Below are 20,610 nucleotides of genomic sequence, written 5' to 3'. Positions count from 1 at the left end.
ACTTCAAAGCAGGCTACTTGCATTATCAGTTCTCTGCACTGCCCTTTGTGAATAGCCTGGGCACAGTATGCAAGCCAAAGTGCCTGGCTCCAGGAATTGCATTTTGCTGGCAAAGAAATATTCAGATATATCCATACCTAGACGATTGTCTAATTCAGGCAGAAAACCAGGCCATACTTCTAAATCATCTAGCGTTTGTAAAAAGGGTTCTAACATCAATGGGGTACATCATAAACGAAAAATCACAGCTGGTACCCTCTCAACAGATTACATTCCTGGGTGCAAGATTGAATACAACTGACCAGATGGCTTTCCTCACGCCAGAAAAGCAAATACATTTGGTAACTTCAAACAAGTGGCCACGAAAACCCTGCTTTTTGCAAGACAAATACTGCAATCTTTGGGATTCATGGCCTCCTGCGCTAATTCCATATGCAAGACTGCATATGAGGAAACTTCAGTGGTACTTAAAAAGTCTATGGAGTCAGCATTGTCACAGCCTGAAAACTATGACTCCTATCATACCTTGCCTATGTCTGGAGTTCCTATGGTGGACAGAGGCCTGCCACCAAAACAAGGGACTTCCATTCACACTACCCCTTGCCGCCCAAACCCTAACTACAAACTATACATGGGGGGCTCACCTGGTGCTGAAGTGCATTCAGGGCAAATGGAACCCAAATCAAATGCACCTGCATATCAATCAAAAAGAAATGTTAGCTGTACAGAATGCTCTGACAGCCTTCAAGGAATACATTCTTCCAGGACAATTAATGGTAAAGACGCACAACACCACGGTTATGTGGTACATAAACCGGCAGAGGGGGGGGGGGTCCACATTCCTACCCTTTCTGCAGACTAGCCATGGCATTGTGGAACACTGCCTTGAGCTACCAAGTGCAGCTACAATCTTTAGTAGAGAGTACTTGCTTTTGGGCCTCTGCCTACTGATTTGAAGGTAGATCTGGCAAACCGCTTGGAGTTGGTAACGTGTGGAAGTGAAATTTTGTATCCTTGGGACACTACATTTAAAACCCATTTGTCCTGGGTAACGAGTCCCCAGTTCTTTGCATGAAATGTAATCTTTCCCCCCAAAGGAGCAGCTCAGTTGAGAAAGTACAGTTGTGTACACTTACCATAAATGTAGATGTCAGTGTATTCACTGTTGCAGTCATTACATTTGGGTAACCAAGGATGATTTTGATTGCACCAGCCTGGCCACTGGTACTACCTCCTGCGCAGTGTCACTGTTGGGCCCATGGCACCTGCCTCAGACTCCTACTCTGCTGTCTCAGCAGGAGAATCAGATTCTGCACCCTCCGCTACAAACACTGAACCTAGCAGCCTGACTAATTTCCTAAGCTCTCCTTTACCATCCCTCAGGAAACAAGTGATGCGTGTCATTTTAGAGGCAAGGAGGCCTAGTACTAGAAATTCTTATGCTGTAAAATGGAAAAGATTCTGTGCCTGTAACCAATCAAGGGGATGAGCACAGCATTCCCCAATTTACCTCAGATTTTACAATACTTAACTGAGAGGCTTCACAAGGGCCTGTCTTTTTCCTCAGAAATTCACGCTTCAGACATTTCAGTTCATAACCTAGAACCTCCCCTCTTCTCTTGCACTGCTCAAGCAGTTGCTCAGAAGGGCCAAAAATTTAAGACCACCCAGGAGAGCTCCAACCCCATCCTGGGACATTAACTTTGTATTGGAGAAATTCACCTTTCCTCCTTTCGAGCCAGCTATTGCTGCAGATTTAAAATTCCTTTCTTGGAAAATAGCTTCCCTTTTAGCCATCACGTCAGCAAGAAGGGTATCTGAATTACAGGCCCTTTTGGCAGTGGAGCCTTTCATCATCTTTCATGCGGATAGGGTGTCCATCAGGACCATTCCCTCTTTCATGCCAAAGGTGGTATCCAGCGTGGCCTTCAATCAGTTCTTTCATTTGCCTAACTGCTTTCCTAATCCACAGAACAAAGGGGAACTGATACTGCACTCCTTAGATGTGCACAGACAACTTTGAGTCTACTTGAACAGGTCTAAACCTCAAAGGAAATCTGAGTAAATGCTGGTGGCATTTGCTGCAGGGACAGAGGGGAAGGCTATTTCAAAGCGAACCATCTCCAAATGGTTAGGCCATTGCATTCATTTCTGCTATAAGCACCATGGAAAAACCTATCCCACAGGAGATCAAACCCCACTCAACCAGGGCTGCATCTACCTCTACAGCCTTTCTCAGAGGCGTACCAACCTGGAGTTCTGTACATATTTTCGCCAAGCATTATCATTTGCCAATTTTTTGTAAATCCAGAGCGGGCTTTGCCACTGCAGTTTTGCAGGACCTTATAGCTGGTCCTAATGCTATCTAAATTCCTCCTCCCATCCTTCGCTTTGGGAATCTACCCAAACATAATGACTGCAACAGTGAAACACGAAGAACATAGTACAGTTGTGTACACTTACCGTAAATGTAGATGTTTGACTGTATTCACTTTTGCAGTCCTGGTTACCCTCCTTCCAGCCCCCTGACTTCTTTTGGCTATACCTCTTCTTTCCTTTTCAATGCTTAAAAGCTTTTTGGTTTATTTGCTTATTTGTTTGAGGTATAACCTTGTATATTTATAGATTTAATTGCTTCCCATTAGGGTGGGGGGCACCTGACATCTGGGGCAAAAAACACTGATGTAATGGCGGCTGCATGTTTTATACCCCTGACTACCTGTTGTCACGGAAGAAGGTAGCAACTGATGTAGGACCCAAGACTTTATCAGGCTGACTGAGGGCTACTGCAAGCAGATAACCCAAATGTAATGACTGCAACAGTGAATACACTCTTAACATCTGCATTTATGGTAAGTGTACACAACTGTACTTTTCCTACCCTCCAGCCCCCTTGTCTCTCTCTCCTCTATTACTCACCCCTTACAGAGCTATTGGTATTTTCTTTTTACTAGCGGTGTTTTTTCCACCATAACTTAACTCCCTATTTGGGGCAAGAAAAACTGATGTGATGGCGTCTGCTGCCTGTTTTTGTACCCCTGACAACCTGACGTCAGTCCTGAAGCGACAGCAACTGACGTAGAAATACTAAGTCTCTGGTATTCGAGCCGACTGAGGGCTACCTGCAGGCAGATAACCCAAGTGTGATGACTGCAACAGTGAATACACTCAAACATCTACATTTATGGTAACTCTACACAAGTGCACTTTACCTGTGCTAGGAATTGCTGATCTGGAGTAGTGCTCCAAATTTCACACCCAAGATAGCAGTAAATGTCATTGAAATGGCATGTTTCCCTTACGTCTGAACAAAGGGGAAGGATCCTTCTTTCCTTGGATGTGCTTAGGAGTCTAAGGTTATCTAAACTGAAACAAATTAGAAAAATATAAATTTGTCATTCCTTTACCTGCCAGGAGGAGAACCCGTTTTGCAAATGAGCCATATCCAAGTGGCTAGCCCACTGGTTTCATGGCACTGCTGTCTCTGAGTATATTTTAATCTCTTCCACTAGAGGCAGTATATCCACCACTGGTTGGGGGGCTGTCACTTTTGTATACTGTCCATGGAAGCCGTTTGATATCTCTACATTTCTTGATGCATTAATGTGGTATTTCCGGGGCAGAGTTTTCCACAGCTGTTCCGAAGGGTTTTCCAGAAGCATGGCTTCCCAATGTCCAGACCCCCTCTGGTTTTTAAGGTGCGGTTGTATTACCAAGAGGTCTTACTATAACAGTGAAATGTTTGATGAGCATAGTACAGGACTGTTAGAAAGTTAGTAAAATTGCATGTTTTAATATATTCACTGCTGCATTCCGTTCCTTCCAGCCCTTATGTCTTTTACTGGTAAGTACCCTGTTCACCTTACCACCTCCTTTCTCTCCCTCTGTCTAGAAATCTTCCTCACTGAGGGTTTTAGAAACAGAATTGGCAGCTTTGGGCTCTTGTTTTACTACCACGGAGATCACTGTCAGTAGAGCAGCTAGTGATCTGGCTACAGGGCCGCATTCAGGTTGCCAGGGCAAGAAACGACTAACGATTGTGTGGACTAGTGCATTTCATTCCAGGCATTCTGCTATCATGGTGAAAGGGAAGTCCACATAACCAGGATTAAGTAAAAAGTTATGGAACTGATCTTTCCATCAGACTTTTTGTGGTAGAAAATGTGAATTTTAAATTAGTTCTGTGCAGCAGATTATTCTGTATTCCCCATCATGGAACCTGGACTTGTACTTGGCTACAAGACATAAAAGCTAAACCAGAATGAGTTGTCATCCCATTGCAGGGTATGCATGCATGACTATTTACGATTACCAATTCACATGTGGTATGGCTTGTATGTTAAAGGAAATTGGTAATTGACAAACCCTTGCAGATACTGGAAATGTGCCTGCCCTACATACATTTCCTAGATACGGAATTGGACTGGGGAACCAAGCAGTGTTAGCCAGCATTGCTAACCCCTTTAGTACTATTTTCCCCATAGCAAAGTAATAGTTAATTGCAGAGAGTTTATGGCTTCATAGTGAATGTTTAATATAGAGAGGCATTTTAAAATTCTTGTCGGTGCACAGTGGTCTTCATACGTTCATAGGTAGGGTACTAGGCTATCTGCCCTGGGGCCTATACAAGCCCAGCAAAAAAGGTACCCTAGCTTTTGCCACCCAAGAAAATTATTTTCCTGTGCCACTGTCAAGCAGAGCTACAGAGGTGATCCCCGGGGTGAATTTCCTATTTCCCATCCAATCATCAAGATTTTTCTTGGAGTGCTAATGAGCAGCTTTGTTTGATATAGATAGGTAGTTTATTCCAGAGTATGGGAAGTCTCTGGGACAGGAATCTATCCCTCCGGCATGTTCAGTTTATTGTGGTGACAAGGTTTAGGTCCCTAGAGCGTGTAGCTCGGAGGGATTGGGATTTCTTTAAGTGGAGCATGTCCAACAGCTCTGGGTTTGACACAGCTTTGTATGTTCGGCAGAGATCGCCTCTGAGTAGGTGATATGCGACTGAGTAAAGCTGGAGTTCTTTTAGACTGTCTGCGTAGGGCATCTGTTTGAGGCCGGTAATCCTCTTTGTGAGGTATTTCTGCGGCTTTTCCAGTTGTTGATGTCTTGTGAGGTACATACCAAAGGGACATTGTACTCTATAATGGGTCTAATGAGTGATGAGTAGAGGGGAACAATTACCTATTTTTTTCTGGATGAGAAACCTTTTGTGATGAGGTGTGCCACGTAGAAGGATTTCCTGACTACTGTGGCGATGTGATTATCAAAGGAGAGACTACTTGTCCACCTGTGTCCCAAGGTCTCATCACACTTTCGGTGTTAAGTATACTACCACCTATGTTGTAGTTCATGGGTACAGAGTTTTAACCAAAGGGGGTGGCAATGGACTTTTTGGCATTGAGCTTGAGGCCATGGCTTTGACACCAGGCATCTGTCTCAGTGAGGCCCTTTTGTAGGATGTCCACATCGTTAGGAGTTTCGATTATGGCTCCGTAGATGTTCATCGTGTTACCCTGCTGCAGTCATCACACTTGGGTTATCCTGTCGTCAGGCGGTCTCGCAGACGGCCGGAATTCCAAAGTCTTGGTCCGGCCATTTTTCCCCAGTCTTTCTTGCCGTGCGGTGCCAAAAGCAGTTCGCAAGTGCCGGTCGGCCGACTCCTGAGATTTTCGAATTCGAATTTCAGACCAAAGTCTTCTATAAAGCTAAGTACCCCGTTTGGGGAAACTTTTCTTGCCTCAGACCGATGTCAGAAAAATTTAACAATTGTGTTTCTTGTGGGAAGCAAATACCTCATAAGGATTTTCATTCTTATTGTATACCTTGCCTAAGCCCAGACCACGATGTCACTACTTGTCGGTTTTGTGCTAGGTTTAATAAGCGTACTATTAAAAGACGCTTTGATTTTGCACGACACTACTTCGGTAGGAAATTTAACTACACCATGCCGTCGGAGCAACCGACTACCGGCGTGCACAAAAAACGCAAGGATAAGGACAGACAGCCCAGGCCTAAGCCAGATTCCGAGGCCTCTGCTGATCTGGTCTCCGGTTCTCCGGTCCTCAGTGAGGCTCCGACGCAGCCCCTGACTACCGCAGATCTGGAACCAGAGACCGCTATGAAATTTTTGGCGGAATGCACCAGGCCGAAGCAGCCATTTAGTTCAGGCCCTTCCGACGACATTGCTACTAAAGACGTCGATGCTTCAGAAACGCCATCGGTTTCTGAAGGCGATTTCAGACCAACTCTCACCACTAAAATGGTTTCTAAATCGAAGTCTCCTACTAAATCTAAAAGGACTGCTCTTCAGTCTCCTGTTCAAGGTCCCATGCCTAAGAAACAGATGCTCAAAATGGCTGAAGATTTAATTTCTTTAATCGGGTTCCCAGCCCCCTCCTGACAAAAGGCCTAGACAAGAGGAAGATTATGCATCCTCTGAACAAGTGTCCGTTTCTTCAGACTCCTCTGAGGACCAAGATTACTCCTTCTCTCCTTATGAAGATTCTGATGCTGAGGACTCTATTCCCTCAGCTTCTCCTCCTGAAGACTACTCCTTTGGGGAAACTTTACACACTATGAGGGAACATTTTCACTGGGAGGGTCAGGACTATTCTGACTCGAAGAAAAGGCTCAGAGTTTCTTTTGCTCCCCCAACACAGACCACTTGCCATCCCTCCAGTTTTGGACATTGTGGATGATGTCTATTTAGAATCCAGTTTGAATCCAGATTCTCTTCCTCCTGCTCCGGCTAAGCCTGACAGATACTATAGAGTGCCTGATTCACACAAATTTCTTTACAAAGGCCCTGTAGCTGACCCAGAGACTATCTCCCAGGGTCCCAAGGGGGCTAAGGCTTCTATGGCTAAAAACCCAGTACCTTCTGAGAGGGATTCTAGAGCACTAGACAGGTGGGGGGAAAAGGTTTACACCTCTGCCACACTAGCTAGGAGGGCACTGAAGTGTCAATTTCACGTGCTTAAGTGTCAGCAATTCCTAATCTCTCAGTTAAAGCAAAGAATAACCACTCTCCCTCAACAATCTGAATTAAAAGAAGTATAGGATCTGTTACACGCCATTGAACAGGTGGGCAAACGTACCTTACAATGTGGGTTTGATTCTTTGGAGGCCTCCTGCAGAGCAGCTGTCACTGGGTCCGTTATACGTAGGCATGCTTGGTTAAAGGAACAAACTCTGCCTGATCATGTTAAAGCAAAACTACTAGATGCTCCCTTACAGCAGGATGTTCTTTTTGGAGTTAGAGCAGAAGAAGTTTTAAAGAAAATGGAAGATAAGGCAAAATCTATGCAGACAGTCAAAGATTTTCTACAGGTACAACCCCCTCGCTTCAGCAGAAATTGGCCAACAAAAAATTGGTCCTTTCCAGCTACTGACAGACCACAGAGGGGTAAATACAGACGCCCAAGGGGTAGAGGACAACCACAAACCCAGTACAAACCTCGCCAGTGGGGCACTACAACACCAGAAGGGAGGAGAAGACAGGTCTCAATCCACCAGAAGACAAACTCAATGACTTGCACCTCATCTGGCCAAGCAGTACTCTCTTGGCAGCCCCCTTGGGGGGGAAGGGGGGACTCGCACTTTTTTCAGACAACTGGCACATTGTCACAAAGGACAAATGGGTCCTAGACATAATTTCACGAGGATACAGATTCCATTTTCACACCTTGCCAATGAAAAGAGGAATGCCAAACCTGCCACAAAATCAATGGGCAGAGGCACAAAAACAAATTACAGCTCTCATGGACATGAACCATTCAACTGGTACCTACTCGAGAACAAGGCCAAGGATTTTATTCAAGACTCTTTCTAGTGCCCAGAAAGGACAATGCCTGGAGACCAATTCTGGACCTTTCAGTTCTAAACACCTTCTTACAAGTACCCAAATTCAAGATGCTAACACTACAGCAGCTTCTTCCCATGTTGGGCAAGGAAGCATGGCTAATAACGGACCTCAAGGAGGCATACCTGCATGTCCCTATCAGACAAAGTTGCAGAAGATACCTCCGTTTCATTGCAGGTTCAACCCATTACCAATTCTCTGCACTGCCCTTTGGCTTATCTACTGTGCCCAAAGTCTTCACAAAATGCTTGGCACCAGTAATTGCATACTGCAGACATAGGAATTCAAATATATCCATACCTGGACGACTGCCTCCTCCAAGCAGAAAGTAAAGACATTCTCTTACATCATCTGGCCTTTGTAAAGCATCTACTAAACTGCCTGGGGTACACAGTAAACGAAAAGAAGTCAAATCTAGTACCCTCACAAAAAATGACATTCCTGGGTGCCAGCTTGAATACAACGGCTCAGAAGGCTTATCTTACGCCAGACAAGCAACTACAACTGACTCAATATTTCAAGACAATGGCACAAAGACCCAATTAACTGCAAGAAAAATTCTGCAGGCCTTGGGCTTCATGGCATCTTGCATACTAATAATACCATTTGCAAAGCTGCATATGAGGAAATTACAGTGGTACCTAAAAAGCGTATGGTCTCAACACAGCCACAGCTTGGACACAATGATATATCTCATTCCCTGTCTACAACAGGAATTTCTATGGTGGTCACAGGCATGTCCCCTCAACAAGGGTCAGCCTTTCACATTGCCCCCAGCCAGGCAAACTATCACAACAGATGCTTCAGACTACTCCTGGGGGGCGCACATGGCAGGGCAATGCATTCAAGGCCTATGGACCGCAGATCAAAGAAATCTACACATAAATCAAAAAGAGATGCTAGCTGTACAGAAAGCTCTGACAGCCTTCAAGGATCTATTACATCCAGGACAACTTGCGATAAGGACGGACAACACCACAGTAATGTGGTACATAAACAAGGGGGTACACATTCCTACCCTCTCTGCAGGCAAGCAATGATCTTATGGAACACAGCTCTGACCTACCAAGTTCAGTTACAAGCTCAGTTCCTGCCAGGACAGAAGAACACATTGGCAGACGACCTCAGCAGAAACATCAAGGATCCCCACGAGTGGAAACTAGATCCACAAATATTTGCAATGATAACTCAAAAATGGGGCCTTCCAGACACCTGTTTTCCAGTCCTCAAAACTATCAGCTAACAAAATTTTGTACAAGGACATTTCGCCAACAAGCTTGGAAAGTGGACGCACTCTTTCAGTTGGAAAAATCTAACCGTATATGCCTTCCCTCCGTTGCCTCTCCTCAGAAAGGTTCTTCTGAAAGTCAAAAAGGAGAGACCACGATGGCAGATCAACTAAACATCCAACCAGCTCCTCTTTCACAAGCAGTTCTGGATGTCATTCTGGAAGCCAGGAGGCCAATCACCAGGAAGGCTTATTCGGACAAATGGAAAAGGTTTTGTGCCTGGAACCAAGCTAAAGGCCAAGACACAATTCAGCCTCGCATGCCTCACATTCTACAGTATTTAACTGAGATGTTGCACAAAGGACTTTCTTTTTCCTCCATTAAAATCCATGCTTCAGCTATTTCAGCTCACTACAACACGGATCCACCTTTATTTTCACATCCTCTTCTAAGGCATTTCCTCAGAGGAGCAAAAAACATTAGACCACCCAATAGAGCCCCTACACCAACATGGGACCTCTATTTTGTTCTGGAAAAACTAACGCTACCTCCCTTTGAACCAGCTTTCTCTGCAGATCTTCAGTTCCTATCTTGGAAGACTGCCCTGCTTCTAGCTATAACTTCAGCTTGGAGAGTCTCAAAGCTACAGGCACTAATGGCTGTGGAACCTTTCCTAATTTTTCATCAAGACAGAGTTTCTCTACAAACTAATCCTTTATGCCTAAGGTGGTTTCCAGTGTGGCTTTAAATCAAATCATCCACTTACCCACCTTCTTCCCAAATCCACAGAACAAAGGTGAGAGACTCCTGCATTCCTTGGACATTCACAGGCAACTTCGTTACTATTTGGACAAAACTAAGGCTTTCAGAAAATCTGACCAGCTCTTTGTATCCTATGCTACAGCTTCTCAAGGGAAGGCTATATCAGAGCAAACCATTTCTAAATGGATAGTTCATTGCATACATTTCTGCTATACCCGTCATGGGAAACCAGCTGCTGCTACCATTAGGCCCCATTCTACCAGGGCAACAGCTACCTCTACAGCCTTTCTCAGGGGGGTTCCAACCAAGGAGATTTTAGAAGCTGCAACTTGGAGTTCAGTACACACCTTTACCAAACACTGTCACTTACCTCTTTACTCTTAAGACCAGGGCGGGCTTCGCCACTGCAGTTCTGCAGGGCCTTATAGCCTCCAGTTAACCCTCTGATACCTCCACCCTACCTTAGCTTTGGGATTCAACCCAAGTGTGATGACTGCAGCAGGGTAACACGATGAACATAGTACAGTTTTGTACCTACCATAAATGTAGATGTTAGAGTGTTCACCCTGCTGCAGTCCAGGTTACCCTCCCTCCATCCCCTCTGATCTACTGACTAAATCTCTTCAATACCTTACTGATGTATTTGCTTATAGCTGAAGGGATTTTGTGTTTGTGCAGAGGTTACTCCATTTGGTACTAATTTCTTTTTTCTGACCGCCTTTACTGGGGGCACCTGACATCTGGGGCAAGAAAAACTGAAGAAAATGGCATTGGTTGCACTATATATACCCCTGGTGCACTGACGTCAGGGAAGAGGGGACAGCAACCGACGCCGGACCAAGACTTTGCAATTCCGGCCGACTGCGGGACCGCCTGACGACAGGATAACCCAAGTGTGATGACTGCAGCAGGGTGAACACTCGAACATCTACATTTATGGTAGGTACAAAACTGTACTTTTGCAGTCATCTGCAGACTTCCGTTAGCCAAAGACCACCTGTGTTAGCCTGTACTTCAGAGAAGTAGATACCAAACAGGAGAGAGGACCCAGGACTGAACCCTGTGGTACTCCACTTGTCAGTGGTCTGAAGTCAGATTTTGAGTCTGTTAATTTCACAGTGTGGGTTCTGTCAGTGAGCCTGTTGGCAACCCATCTTGTGACATAGGGATTTATACCTAGTTTAGTGAGTTTATCTCTAATTCCAGAGTGGGGGGTGGTGTCAAACCTTGGCGAGATCTAGATAGGCTGTGTGAAACCACCTTACCCTTGTCTACAGCTTTGGTGATTGCTTCAAAGTCGTCTATTAGGTTTAGGAGACATGATCTGCGTTTTACAAACCCGAACTGGGTGGGGTCCAGAGTTTGTTGATTACCAATGTCTTTGTTTATACGTTCCATGATGGTACATTTAATGGCCTTGCAGTCCAGGCTCGTCAGGCTAATGGGGCGGTAGTTCCTAGGGTCCGTGGTGGCTCCTGTATGATAAATGGAAGGGAACGGAGTATAACATGCAGACATCTTCAGCTTGGTGCTTCCTTTCTGGAAGCTAATTAAACTGCAAACCTGGTTTGTTGCTTCATGGTAAGCAGTTTGATTATTTTTAGCATGACAACCAATGAAGACTGTTTAACAGGCGCACAAAGCTGTGATGATTTCAGTGTAGACATTCGAATCCTGAAGTCTGTGTTGAAATTTGCAGTCTGAGCTTGTGTGTCAGTACCCTTAATTTCTTTACACTTGATAAGATGTCGCCTATGTAGTCAGCTTTTATGTTTTTGTTTTTTTCCAGATGTATAGCCAGCACCCTGACCAGTATGAAGCACCTGACAAGGATTTCATGATTGTAGCACTGGACTTGCTAAGTGGCTTGGCAGAAGGTCTTGGAGCTCATGTGGAGCAGCTTGTGGCCAGAAGTAACATCATGACACTCTTATTCCAGTGTATGCAGGTAATGCCTGTTTAGTGGACAGAGTGAGTAGCTACTAAAATGCATTTTTCTTTCAATTTCACACTTGCTGTCCAGCTGTGATTGTATGCTGTTTGAGAGCTTTTGCTGCTATCTTCTCCTTTCATAGATTAGTCTGTTCGTGTGCCTATATTTATTTGCCTAACTGATGGCTACCCCCAGCTGTACTGGTCCATTCACCAACACAGTGGGCAATGTCAAATGATTTAGGTAAACTGGAAGCATGTTTTCATCTTTTGGCTTTATTCCACATTCATTCTGCGAACTGTACTAAGGCTCACTCAGAATACAACCTTTTAATGTAACTCTTTATTGTTACTGTTTCTGCAGTTTATGGCCCTCTGCATTCAGAAAGTTCAGGTAAGCTAGCCCCTCATAATGTCTTTCTATGGCTGTAAGTTTTAAGTTGAGATGGTTAATGGTAAAGTACATGAGAAAGGCTTTCTCTTTTTTTTGTGAAGGAGCACTCTGTGACTTTGATTTTGCTGCATATTTTGGCCTCAGTCCTAGCCCTTCCTTGGAATACAGTTTGGATGTCTTACAAGGTTTTGGGATTGCCTGTGATCAGCAAGGACTTTCGACTGTGGTCCTCCAATTTAAATGGTTGACAGGAAGTCTGAGAGGTTTATCCACCTTATCCCATGCATTTTTCCAATGTGTACATCACATGCAACACTTGTCAGATTAGGCGAAGTCTGCGTTGACTGTTGTAGAAATGCTGTCCCCCTCCCTTCTACCATCCAGACCAGTATGGCCTTTTGTTTCTTTTGAAGAGGATCTGCAAGGTGAAATTATGCTTGGTTCCATATCCTAGGTGCAAGAGATGTGTGTTTGACTTATGGAGGAACACCAAGTTTTGGGTGCAGTATTTCACTCTAACTCTAATTTGATTTCAGGCATTGTGCAGTTTTCTTTCCCTGTGCGGTCTTTTTCCCTCCTCCAAGACACGTGCTGTTATGACGGGGCTCAGGGCTCCCTCTGCCTTGGGTTCCCCTGATGCATTTTGTGGCTTTGTAACACAGATGTGGTGTCCCCTTGGTCCTTAAAGATATGCAATCGTTTTTTGCACTTGGTCTTTCTTCTTGTATGACAGGATGACTTCATGTTGTGCAAATCCAATTTGCTGGATATTGATCTGATGCAAATTTTCATTCCTGAACACAAGGGAACGGATCTTTATCTGACTCTGCTGCTGATGTTCTTCATCTCACATTGCGAATACCAAAGTATTAGGCTGACGTCGGTCATGGGCGCTCAGAACTGACATCAGAGCGTCAGGGTATAAGAGCGCATGACCGACGTCATATCCTCAGTCTTTTTTGCCGCATGGTCCGATGCAGAAGCAGCGTTGCAAGTGCCGTTCGGCGTTCTGAAATTTTCGTATTCTGAGTTTCAGACCGAATCCAAGTTGGGCTAAGTACCCCTTTGGGGAATATTTTTGTTTTTTCTTGCCTCAGTTAATTACCGGATGTCAGAAAAAGTGAATAATTGTATTTCTTGTGGGAAACAGATACCGCATAGGGATTATCACTCTCTTTGTATTCCTTGTTTGGGACCTGAGCACGACGTAGTCGGGTGTCGCTTTTGTGCTAAGTTTAATAAGCGCACCATCAAGCGTAGGTTAGATTGCGCTAGGCTTGTCTTGATGGCGGTGTAATTATAATATGCCGTCGGATCCTCCGATGCCGCTACTGAAGAAGCGCAAAGACAAGTCTTTAAAACCCAGACAGGATGAGTCGTCCGTTCCGGACGCCGGCTCTTTAGGAACTACGGGGGAATCTGTGGATCCGGCCGAGGTTTCAGTTGAGTCTCAGGAGGAGACTTTGATTTTGCAAGATGTGGCCTCTCAGGAGGCAGGTCAGGCTGAGGGGGCCTCTCAGGTTACTGTTCTCCCTTCCTTACCCAAGGGGATTAGGCCTTCTTCTGTTTCTAAGGCTTCTTCCAAAGGCAGGGCTAGTTTTCCTTTCCCTGATGTCAGTCCTAGTTCTGCAGGTTCTGTGCCTAAAAAGCACATGCTTAAAATGGCAGAAGATTTAATTACTTTGATAAGAGGTTCTATGCCCCCTCCTGATAAGAGGCCCAGAGTGGAGCCAGAGGTGGAGAGTTTGGAACAGGCCTCAGATGATTCAGAGTCTTCGGCTGAAGACATTCAGGATTTTCCTACTTATTCTGATTCTGATGCGGAGGATTCCACTCCTTCTGCTTCTCCTCCAGAAGATTTTTCATTCTCAGAAACACTTCATTCTATGAGGGAGCATTTTAAATGGGAAGGTCAGGATTTCTCTGATTCCCGAAAGAGGCTTAGTGGGAGTTCTTGTTTTTACCACAGCATACTCCCTTGGCTATACCTCCTGTTTTGGATGTTGTGCAAGATGTTTTCTCTGAGGCTTCCCTTAATCCAGATTCTTTGCCTCCTGCGCCAGTTAAACCGGACAGGTATTACAGAGTACCTGAGGCTCATAAATATCTGTATAAGAGTCCTAGGGCAGACCCAGAAACTATTAGTCAGGGACCTAAGGGTGTCAGGGCTTCTGTTGTAAAGAATCCAGTTCCTATAGATAAAGAGGCTAGAGCTTTGGATAGATGGGGTAAAAAGGTGTATACCTCTTCTACTTTAGCAATGAGGGCTTTGAATTGCCAGTTTCATATGTTGAATTATCAGAATTTCCTCCTTACTCAACTAAAAGCTAAAGTGGATGCTTTGGCAGAGGGCATTGAATGTAAGGAATTACAGGATTTGGTACATGTCTCTGAACAGGTGGGTAAGCATTCTTTGCAGTGTGGTTTTGATGCTTTACAGGCTTCTTCAAGGGTGGCTGCCACTGGTTCAGTTCTTCGCAGGCACGCCTGGCTTAAGGATCAGAATTTGTCAGAGCATGTTAAAACTAGAATTTTGGATGCTCCTTTACAGTCTGAAGTTTTATTTGGTCCCCCTTTGGAGTCGGTCTTGAAAAAGATGGAAGACAAGGCTAAGTCTATGCAGACTGTTAAAGACTTCTTGCAGGTGCAGCCTCCAAAGTTTAGTAGAAATTGGCCTACTAAGGGGTGGACGTATCCTTCTTCTGATTCTCAGTCTAGAGGTAGATCTAGACATGTTAGGGGCAGAGCTCAGAGTACTTTCAGGCCTAGAACATGGAGTTCACCTGCACAATCTTCAGGTGAGGGCAGGGGCCAGTCCTTTCGTAAACAGGCCCAATGACCTGCATTTTCAGCTGCCAGATTCTTCTTGCCTGACAGCTCCTTTGGGAGGAAAGTTAGCACTCTTCAAGCAAAACTGGCTTTTAGTCACCCAGGACAAATGGGTATTGGACATTATAAACCGAGGCTACAAATTTTATTTCCATACATTGCCTCCTTTCAAAGGTATGCCAGACGTTCCTCCTCAACAAAGGGTAGAGGCTTACAAGCAGATTTCTTTACTACTTCACATGGGAGCCATTCAGCCGGTCCCTCTGTCAGAAGTGGGCCTAGGATTTTATTCTCGCCTGTTTCTAGTACCAAAGAAAGGGAACACGTGGAGACCGATTTTGGATTTATCTATCCTCAACACATTCCTGGGCATTCCAAAGTTCAAAATGTTGACGTTGCAACAGCTTTTACCTCTGTTGGGCAAAGATCACTGGATGGTAACTCTGGATCTCAAAGAGGCTTATCTTCATGTTCCTATCAGGCCCAGTTGCAGGAGGTACCTGCGGTTTGGGCTGGGACTTTACATTATCAGTTCTCTGCATTGCCCTTTCGCTTTTCCTCTGCGCCCAGGGTGTTCACAAAGGTTCTGGCTCCAGTGATAGCCTTCTTCAGGTTGAGAGGAATACAAATTTATCCTTATTTGGACGATTGCCTGATTCTTGCTCAAGACAAGTACGAACTTCTTCATCATCTACAGTATGTGATGGCAGTGTTAAGGTGCCTAGGGTATTCTGTGAGCGAAACAAAGTCCAGGCTAGTACCCTCTCAGGAAATGTGCTTTCTGGGTGTGAGACTGAATACAGCTTCCCAGATGGCTTTTTTGACCCCGGACAAGCAAAAGAACCTTACTCTCTACTTCCATCAATTGTCTCTACGGTCCAGGCTGACTGCAAGGACAGTCCTTCAAGCCTTGGGGTTCATGGCATCTTGTATCCTGGTGCTTCCCAATGCCAAACTGCATATGAGGAAGCTCCAATGGTATCTCAAGAACGTATGGACACAACACTGCCAAGATCTGGACACTGTCATTCAAATAATACCTTGCATTCAAAAGGAATTTTTGTGGTGGGCTCAGGAATGTCACCTAAACAAGGGACTCTCTGTGACCCGACCAGAGGCGAGTCAGATTCTAACGACAGATGCCTCGGACAAGGCTTGGGGAGCACACCTCAATGGAAAATGGGTTCAAGACACGTGGCCTGCCAGACTTCAAAATCTACATATCAACTTGAAGGAGATGTTAGCAGTCCAATTTGCATTGATGGCTTTCAAAGATTTACTTCACCCAGGGCAAGTGTTGATTCAAACAGACAACACAACTGTCATGTGGCACATCAACAAGCAAGGGGGAACACATTCATACCCTCTTTGCAGACCAGCGATGATTTTGTGGGAGACTGCTCTCAGTTTACACCTCAATCTTCAGGCAAGGTTTCTACCAGGAGCACAGAACTCCTTAGCAGATGTGTTGAGCAGACAGATAGTGGATCCCCACGAGTGGAAATTGGATCCTCATGTATTTCGAAGGTTGACAGTGTTATGGGGAACTCCAGACATAGATCTGTTCGCTTCTCCACTAATTTCCAGTTGCCAAAGTTTTGCACAAAAATGTTTCATCCCACAGCTTGGAAGGTGGATGCTCTGTCCTTCAGTTGGAGCAATCTTCACGTCTATGCCTTTCCACCTCTGCCTCTCCTCCCAAAGGTACTCTTGAAGGCCAGACAAGACAAGCCATCCATGATTCTGATAGCTCCAGATTGGCCTCGACAGCACTGGTACCCTCTGCTGAGAAGTTTAGTACAGGAGCCTCCATGGCCTTTGCCTTCGATTCCGCACCTTTTGTCACAGGAGGGCAATCATTTCCTCAATGTCAGGATTCAGTCCCTGCATCTAACAGCCTGGCACATTCTGTTTTAGACCCTGGAGGGTCTCAGCTTCCACAACAAGTTTTGAATGTTATTTTGGAGGCCAGAAGGCCTAGTACAAGGAAAGTTTACGCTGATAAATGGAGGAGGTTTTTTGTTTGGAGCAAAGCAAAGGACTTTGATGTTTCCAAGCCTGATTTAAGTGTTTCTCTTCAATACCTTACAGATTTATTAGACAAGGGTTTGTCTTTCTCCTCTATAAAGGTTCATGCTGCAGCCATTTCTGCTCACTATGATTGTGACCCTCCTTTGTTCAAGCAATTTCTTAGAGGAGCAAAGAACATAAGACCCCCGCGTAAAGCTCTTACTCCTGCCTGGGATCTCAATTTTGTGTTGGAAAAACTTACTTTACCTCCTTTTGAGCCTGCAGCTACTGTCGAATTGAAGTTTTTGTCCTGGAAGACTGCTTTTTTGTTGGCCATCACATCTGCAAGAAGGGTTTCTGAATTACAGGCCCTTATGGCAGTTGAACCCTTCCTAATTTTTCATAAGGATAGGGTATCTTTACGTACTAATCCTACTTTTATGCCTAAGGTGGTTTCTAGTGTGGCCTTGAACCAAACTATTCATTTGCCTACTTTTTATGCAGATCCCCAAAATAAAGGGAGAAGATTTTGCACACTTTGGATATTCACAGGCAGTTGCGTTATTATTTGAGCAGAACTAAAGGGTTCAGACAGTCTCAGCAGTTGTTTGTTTCTTTTGCCTTGGGTTCTCAGGGAAAGCCTGTTTCTAAACAAACTATTTCTAAGTGGATTGGTTTTTGCATTGCTTTCTGTTATTCCCATCATGGTAAGGAGATTCCGGCTGGAATCAGGCCTCATTCCACTAGGGCTACTGCTACCTCTACAGCCTTTTTAAGGGGGGTGGCTACTAAAGATATTTTGGAAGCAGCTACTTGGAGTTCAGTGCATACTTTTTCTAAACATTACCACCTTCCTCTTTATTCTAAATCTAGGGCTGGATTCGCCACTGCAATATTACAGGGCATTTTGGCAGCCCCTAATGCTTTATGATTTTGCCAACCTCCCTTTACCTCTGCTTTGGGATTCTACCCATATGTAAGGACTGCAGCAATGTGAGATGAAGAACATAGTACAGTTTTGTACCTACCATAAATGTAGATGTTCGAAGATCCACATTGCTGCAGTCCAATTAACCCTCCCTCCTTCCCCTCTATAGTTTGGAATGGTTGTATGGTTTGGGTGGTAGCTGTGATTTGTACATATTTTGCTTTTGGGAAGTATTCTGTTTTTGGCTGTGGGCTTTCTTTTTAGGGCCTTCTGACATCTGGGGCAAGAAAAGACTGAGGATGTGACGTCGGTCATGCGCTCTTATACCCTGACGCTCTGATGTCAGTTCTGAGCGCCCATGACCGACGTCAGCCTAATACTTTGGTATTCGGGCCGATCGAGGGACAGCGGACTACCCATATGTAAGGACTGCAGCAATGTGGATCTTCGAACATCTACATTTATGGTAGGTACAAAACTGTACTTTTCACAACTCCTAGATTCTACAGGCTCTGTAGCTGCTCCCACACCCATAATGCTGTAGTCTCCCTCATTCTCCAGATGCCATTTGCTGCCATTGTGTACAGGCGTGGTCACTGCAGCACTTGGCCATGAATTTGATAAGTTTTTTCCACTTTATACCTTCTATTAGCATAGTTTTCTTTGTTTTCCCTGAACTTAGTATTACTAGTATACCTCTTGTGGGCCTTCATATCTTATTACCAATTTTGGTAATTTAACTTTATCCCTTCTTGGTAATTCCATGAATACCATTCTTGCTTACCCTCTTTCCTTTTTCTGCTAAAATACAAAAAAGTTTTTCTATTTTTTTTTTTTTTTGCCACCTCTGGTTTAACTTCCTTCTTACTATTGCTTTCTGAAAGTGGGATTGTTCTTGCAGGTTGTTTGGTTTGTTAGTGGCAGATAAATCCTCAGGGTTTACAGAATGTAGTGAATACATGTATATAATCCTCATTATGTGATACCATAACCACTCTATTATTTGGTACCTTAACATTTGTAGTCTTTATGCTCTAGCTGTAAGGCCTTTAACCCTAGCGTGTTGAATTGAAAAAGAAAAACGTAGTTCTCAAGGGCCTTCTTTCTGACTTTGAAGAATCACTGGCTGGAGCTCACTCCTCCCAATCTGAGAGAATGGAAGCCAAACCTTCCAAACAACCCGCCTCATCTCCTCATTGGATCCGACCTCTTGACCACTTAAGAAAACCTAAAACCTCGTTTCCTAAACACAAGTCTTCGGATCAGACACCAGATCCGTGTCTTTGGATCCAACTCCTCTTGAGCCTAAACAATATCCTAGTTCTTGGGTACACAGGTTCCCTGTATCCCCTATCCTCTTGGCTACCATCTTCTTGAGAAAGACACTGTTCACCTTCCATAGCCTCTTCCCATTTTCCAGAGGTCTCTCAGAAGCAGAACTTGACATAACGTTGAAATTTCTCAACACAAATTCAGTTGGGAGTAGTTTTGGCTCCTATCCCCACGGGTCTGGAGACCTTCACTAGTACAGCCCCACCAGTTTTGGCTCGTTGTCCAATCCATTCCTCTGTTTTGGTATCCTTGTATCTGAGACTCCTGGCATCATCTGTTTAGGCTCCGACTTTGCCTCTACTTTTGGATCAGGTATCTTTTTGAGTATCTGAGCTGACTGACTCTTTGACCAGAAGCTTCATTGTCAGATCTGAGGGGGTCAGGTTTTTTTCTGAAGCTGTTGGAGCTGTCTGTGCCCCTAGGAGCCTTGGCATTAGATGGCTCCGTTAAGAATTCTGCTTCGCGTGTGGTGCTGTCAAGTCAGAGGGAGCATTCGGTCCAGAAGCTTGCCTTTTCCACTCCAGTGGTTTCCTTTTCCCTGCAGCATTCTTCCTTTGAGGTAAAGTATTCCCTTCTAGAGGTCACATGGCTTCTGCCCCCCCCCCCCCCCCCCCCACACCCCGATCTTCCCTCTGGACCTTGAATGTCTGTCATGAGCCTCAACATCTACTCCATAGTGTCAGCCTGCCCAAAGTCTCCAGGTTACCTCACAGGGATTAATTTCTTGCCTTACTTCAGAACATCCCACCGAAGAAGTTTGTAGGAAAAGGAGGCACTGGACTCCCCTCAGAAGTTTCTCAGAGGAAACATTCTAATGAAGGGGAAGTGTCCCCAAGATCACCACTTGATGTCTCATCAAAAGTGTTTGTGGTCCTGAGACAGAGGGGTGGTTGGTCTACCGATAACCCTTCTCAAGAGGAATTTGGTGCTGGCCGGTCTACTTCCTGAGTGACCTCTGCTGCTGCTCTCATTGATTTGATCTCTCGGCGGGTGTGGAAGGAACCTGATTCCATTGGGCCATTCCCTAGAAGGCTAGGTAGTATTGTGGCGCAACCAGAGGGAGGGAAATTCTGGAACAAAGGAGTACGTTTGTGGCTACAGCAGCCACGAAAGAACTCTGAACAAAATTCCTCTGTTCATTCCCGTAAGGAGGAGTCTGCAGTGCTAAACATTTTTGGGAAACGTGTGTATTTCTCAGTGACATTTGCTGTCAGGTCTCTGAATTACTTGGCACACTTCAGATTAGAAGAATTTAATTAAGGAACGTTTAGAATCTCTCTGGGACCATTACTTAGGTACTTATATTGCTTTACAGTTTGTGACCCTTCAG

General features: G+C 44.8%; 1 protein-coding gene across 1 annotated transcript in view; it reads left to right on the top strand.

The window, feature by feature from the left end:
* TNPO2 (transportin 2) overlaps positions 1–20,610 on the top strand; it is a gene marked incomplete in the record, with an annotated part of 2,382,582 nt that overhangs the window by 1,283,428 nt on the left and 1,078,544 nt on the right. Inside the window, 1 exon segment of the mRNA XM_044084755.1 lies at positions 11,645–11,803. Coding sequence (XP_043940690.1) covers positions 11,645–11,803 — 159 coding nt within the window.

Source organism: Protopterus annectens, chromosome 9.part0, assembly GCF_019279795.1.
Source record: "Protopterus annectens isolate FY-2018-M chromosome 9.part0, PAN1.0, whole genome shotgun sequence".
Classification (NCBI taxonomy): Eukaryota; Metazoa; Chordata; order Ceratodontiformes; family Protopteridae; genus Protopterus; species Protopterus annectens.
The sequence above is the reverse complement of the archived record's forward strand: the minus strand, read 5'-3'. Positions and strand labels throughout refer to the sequence as shown.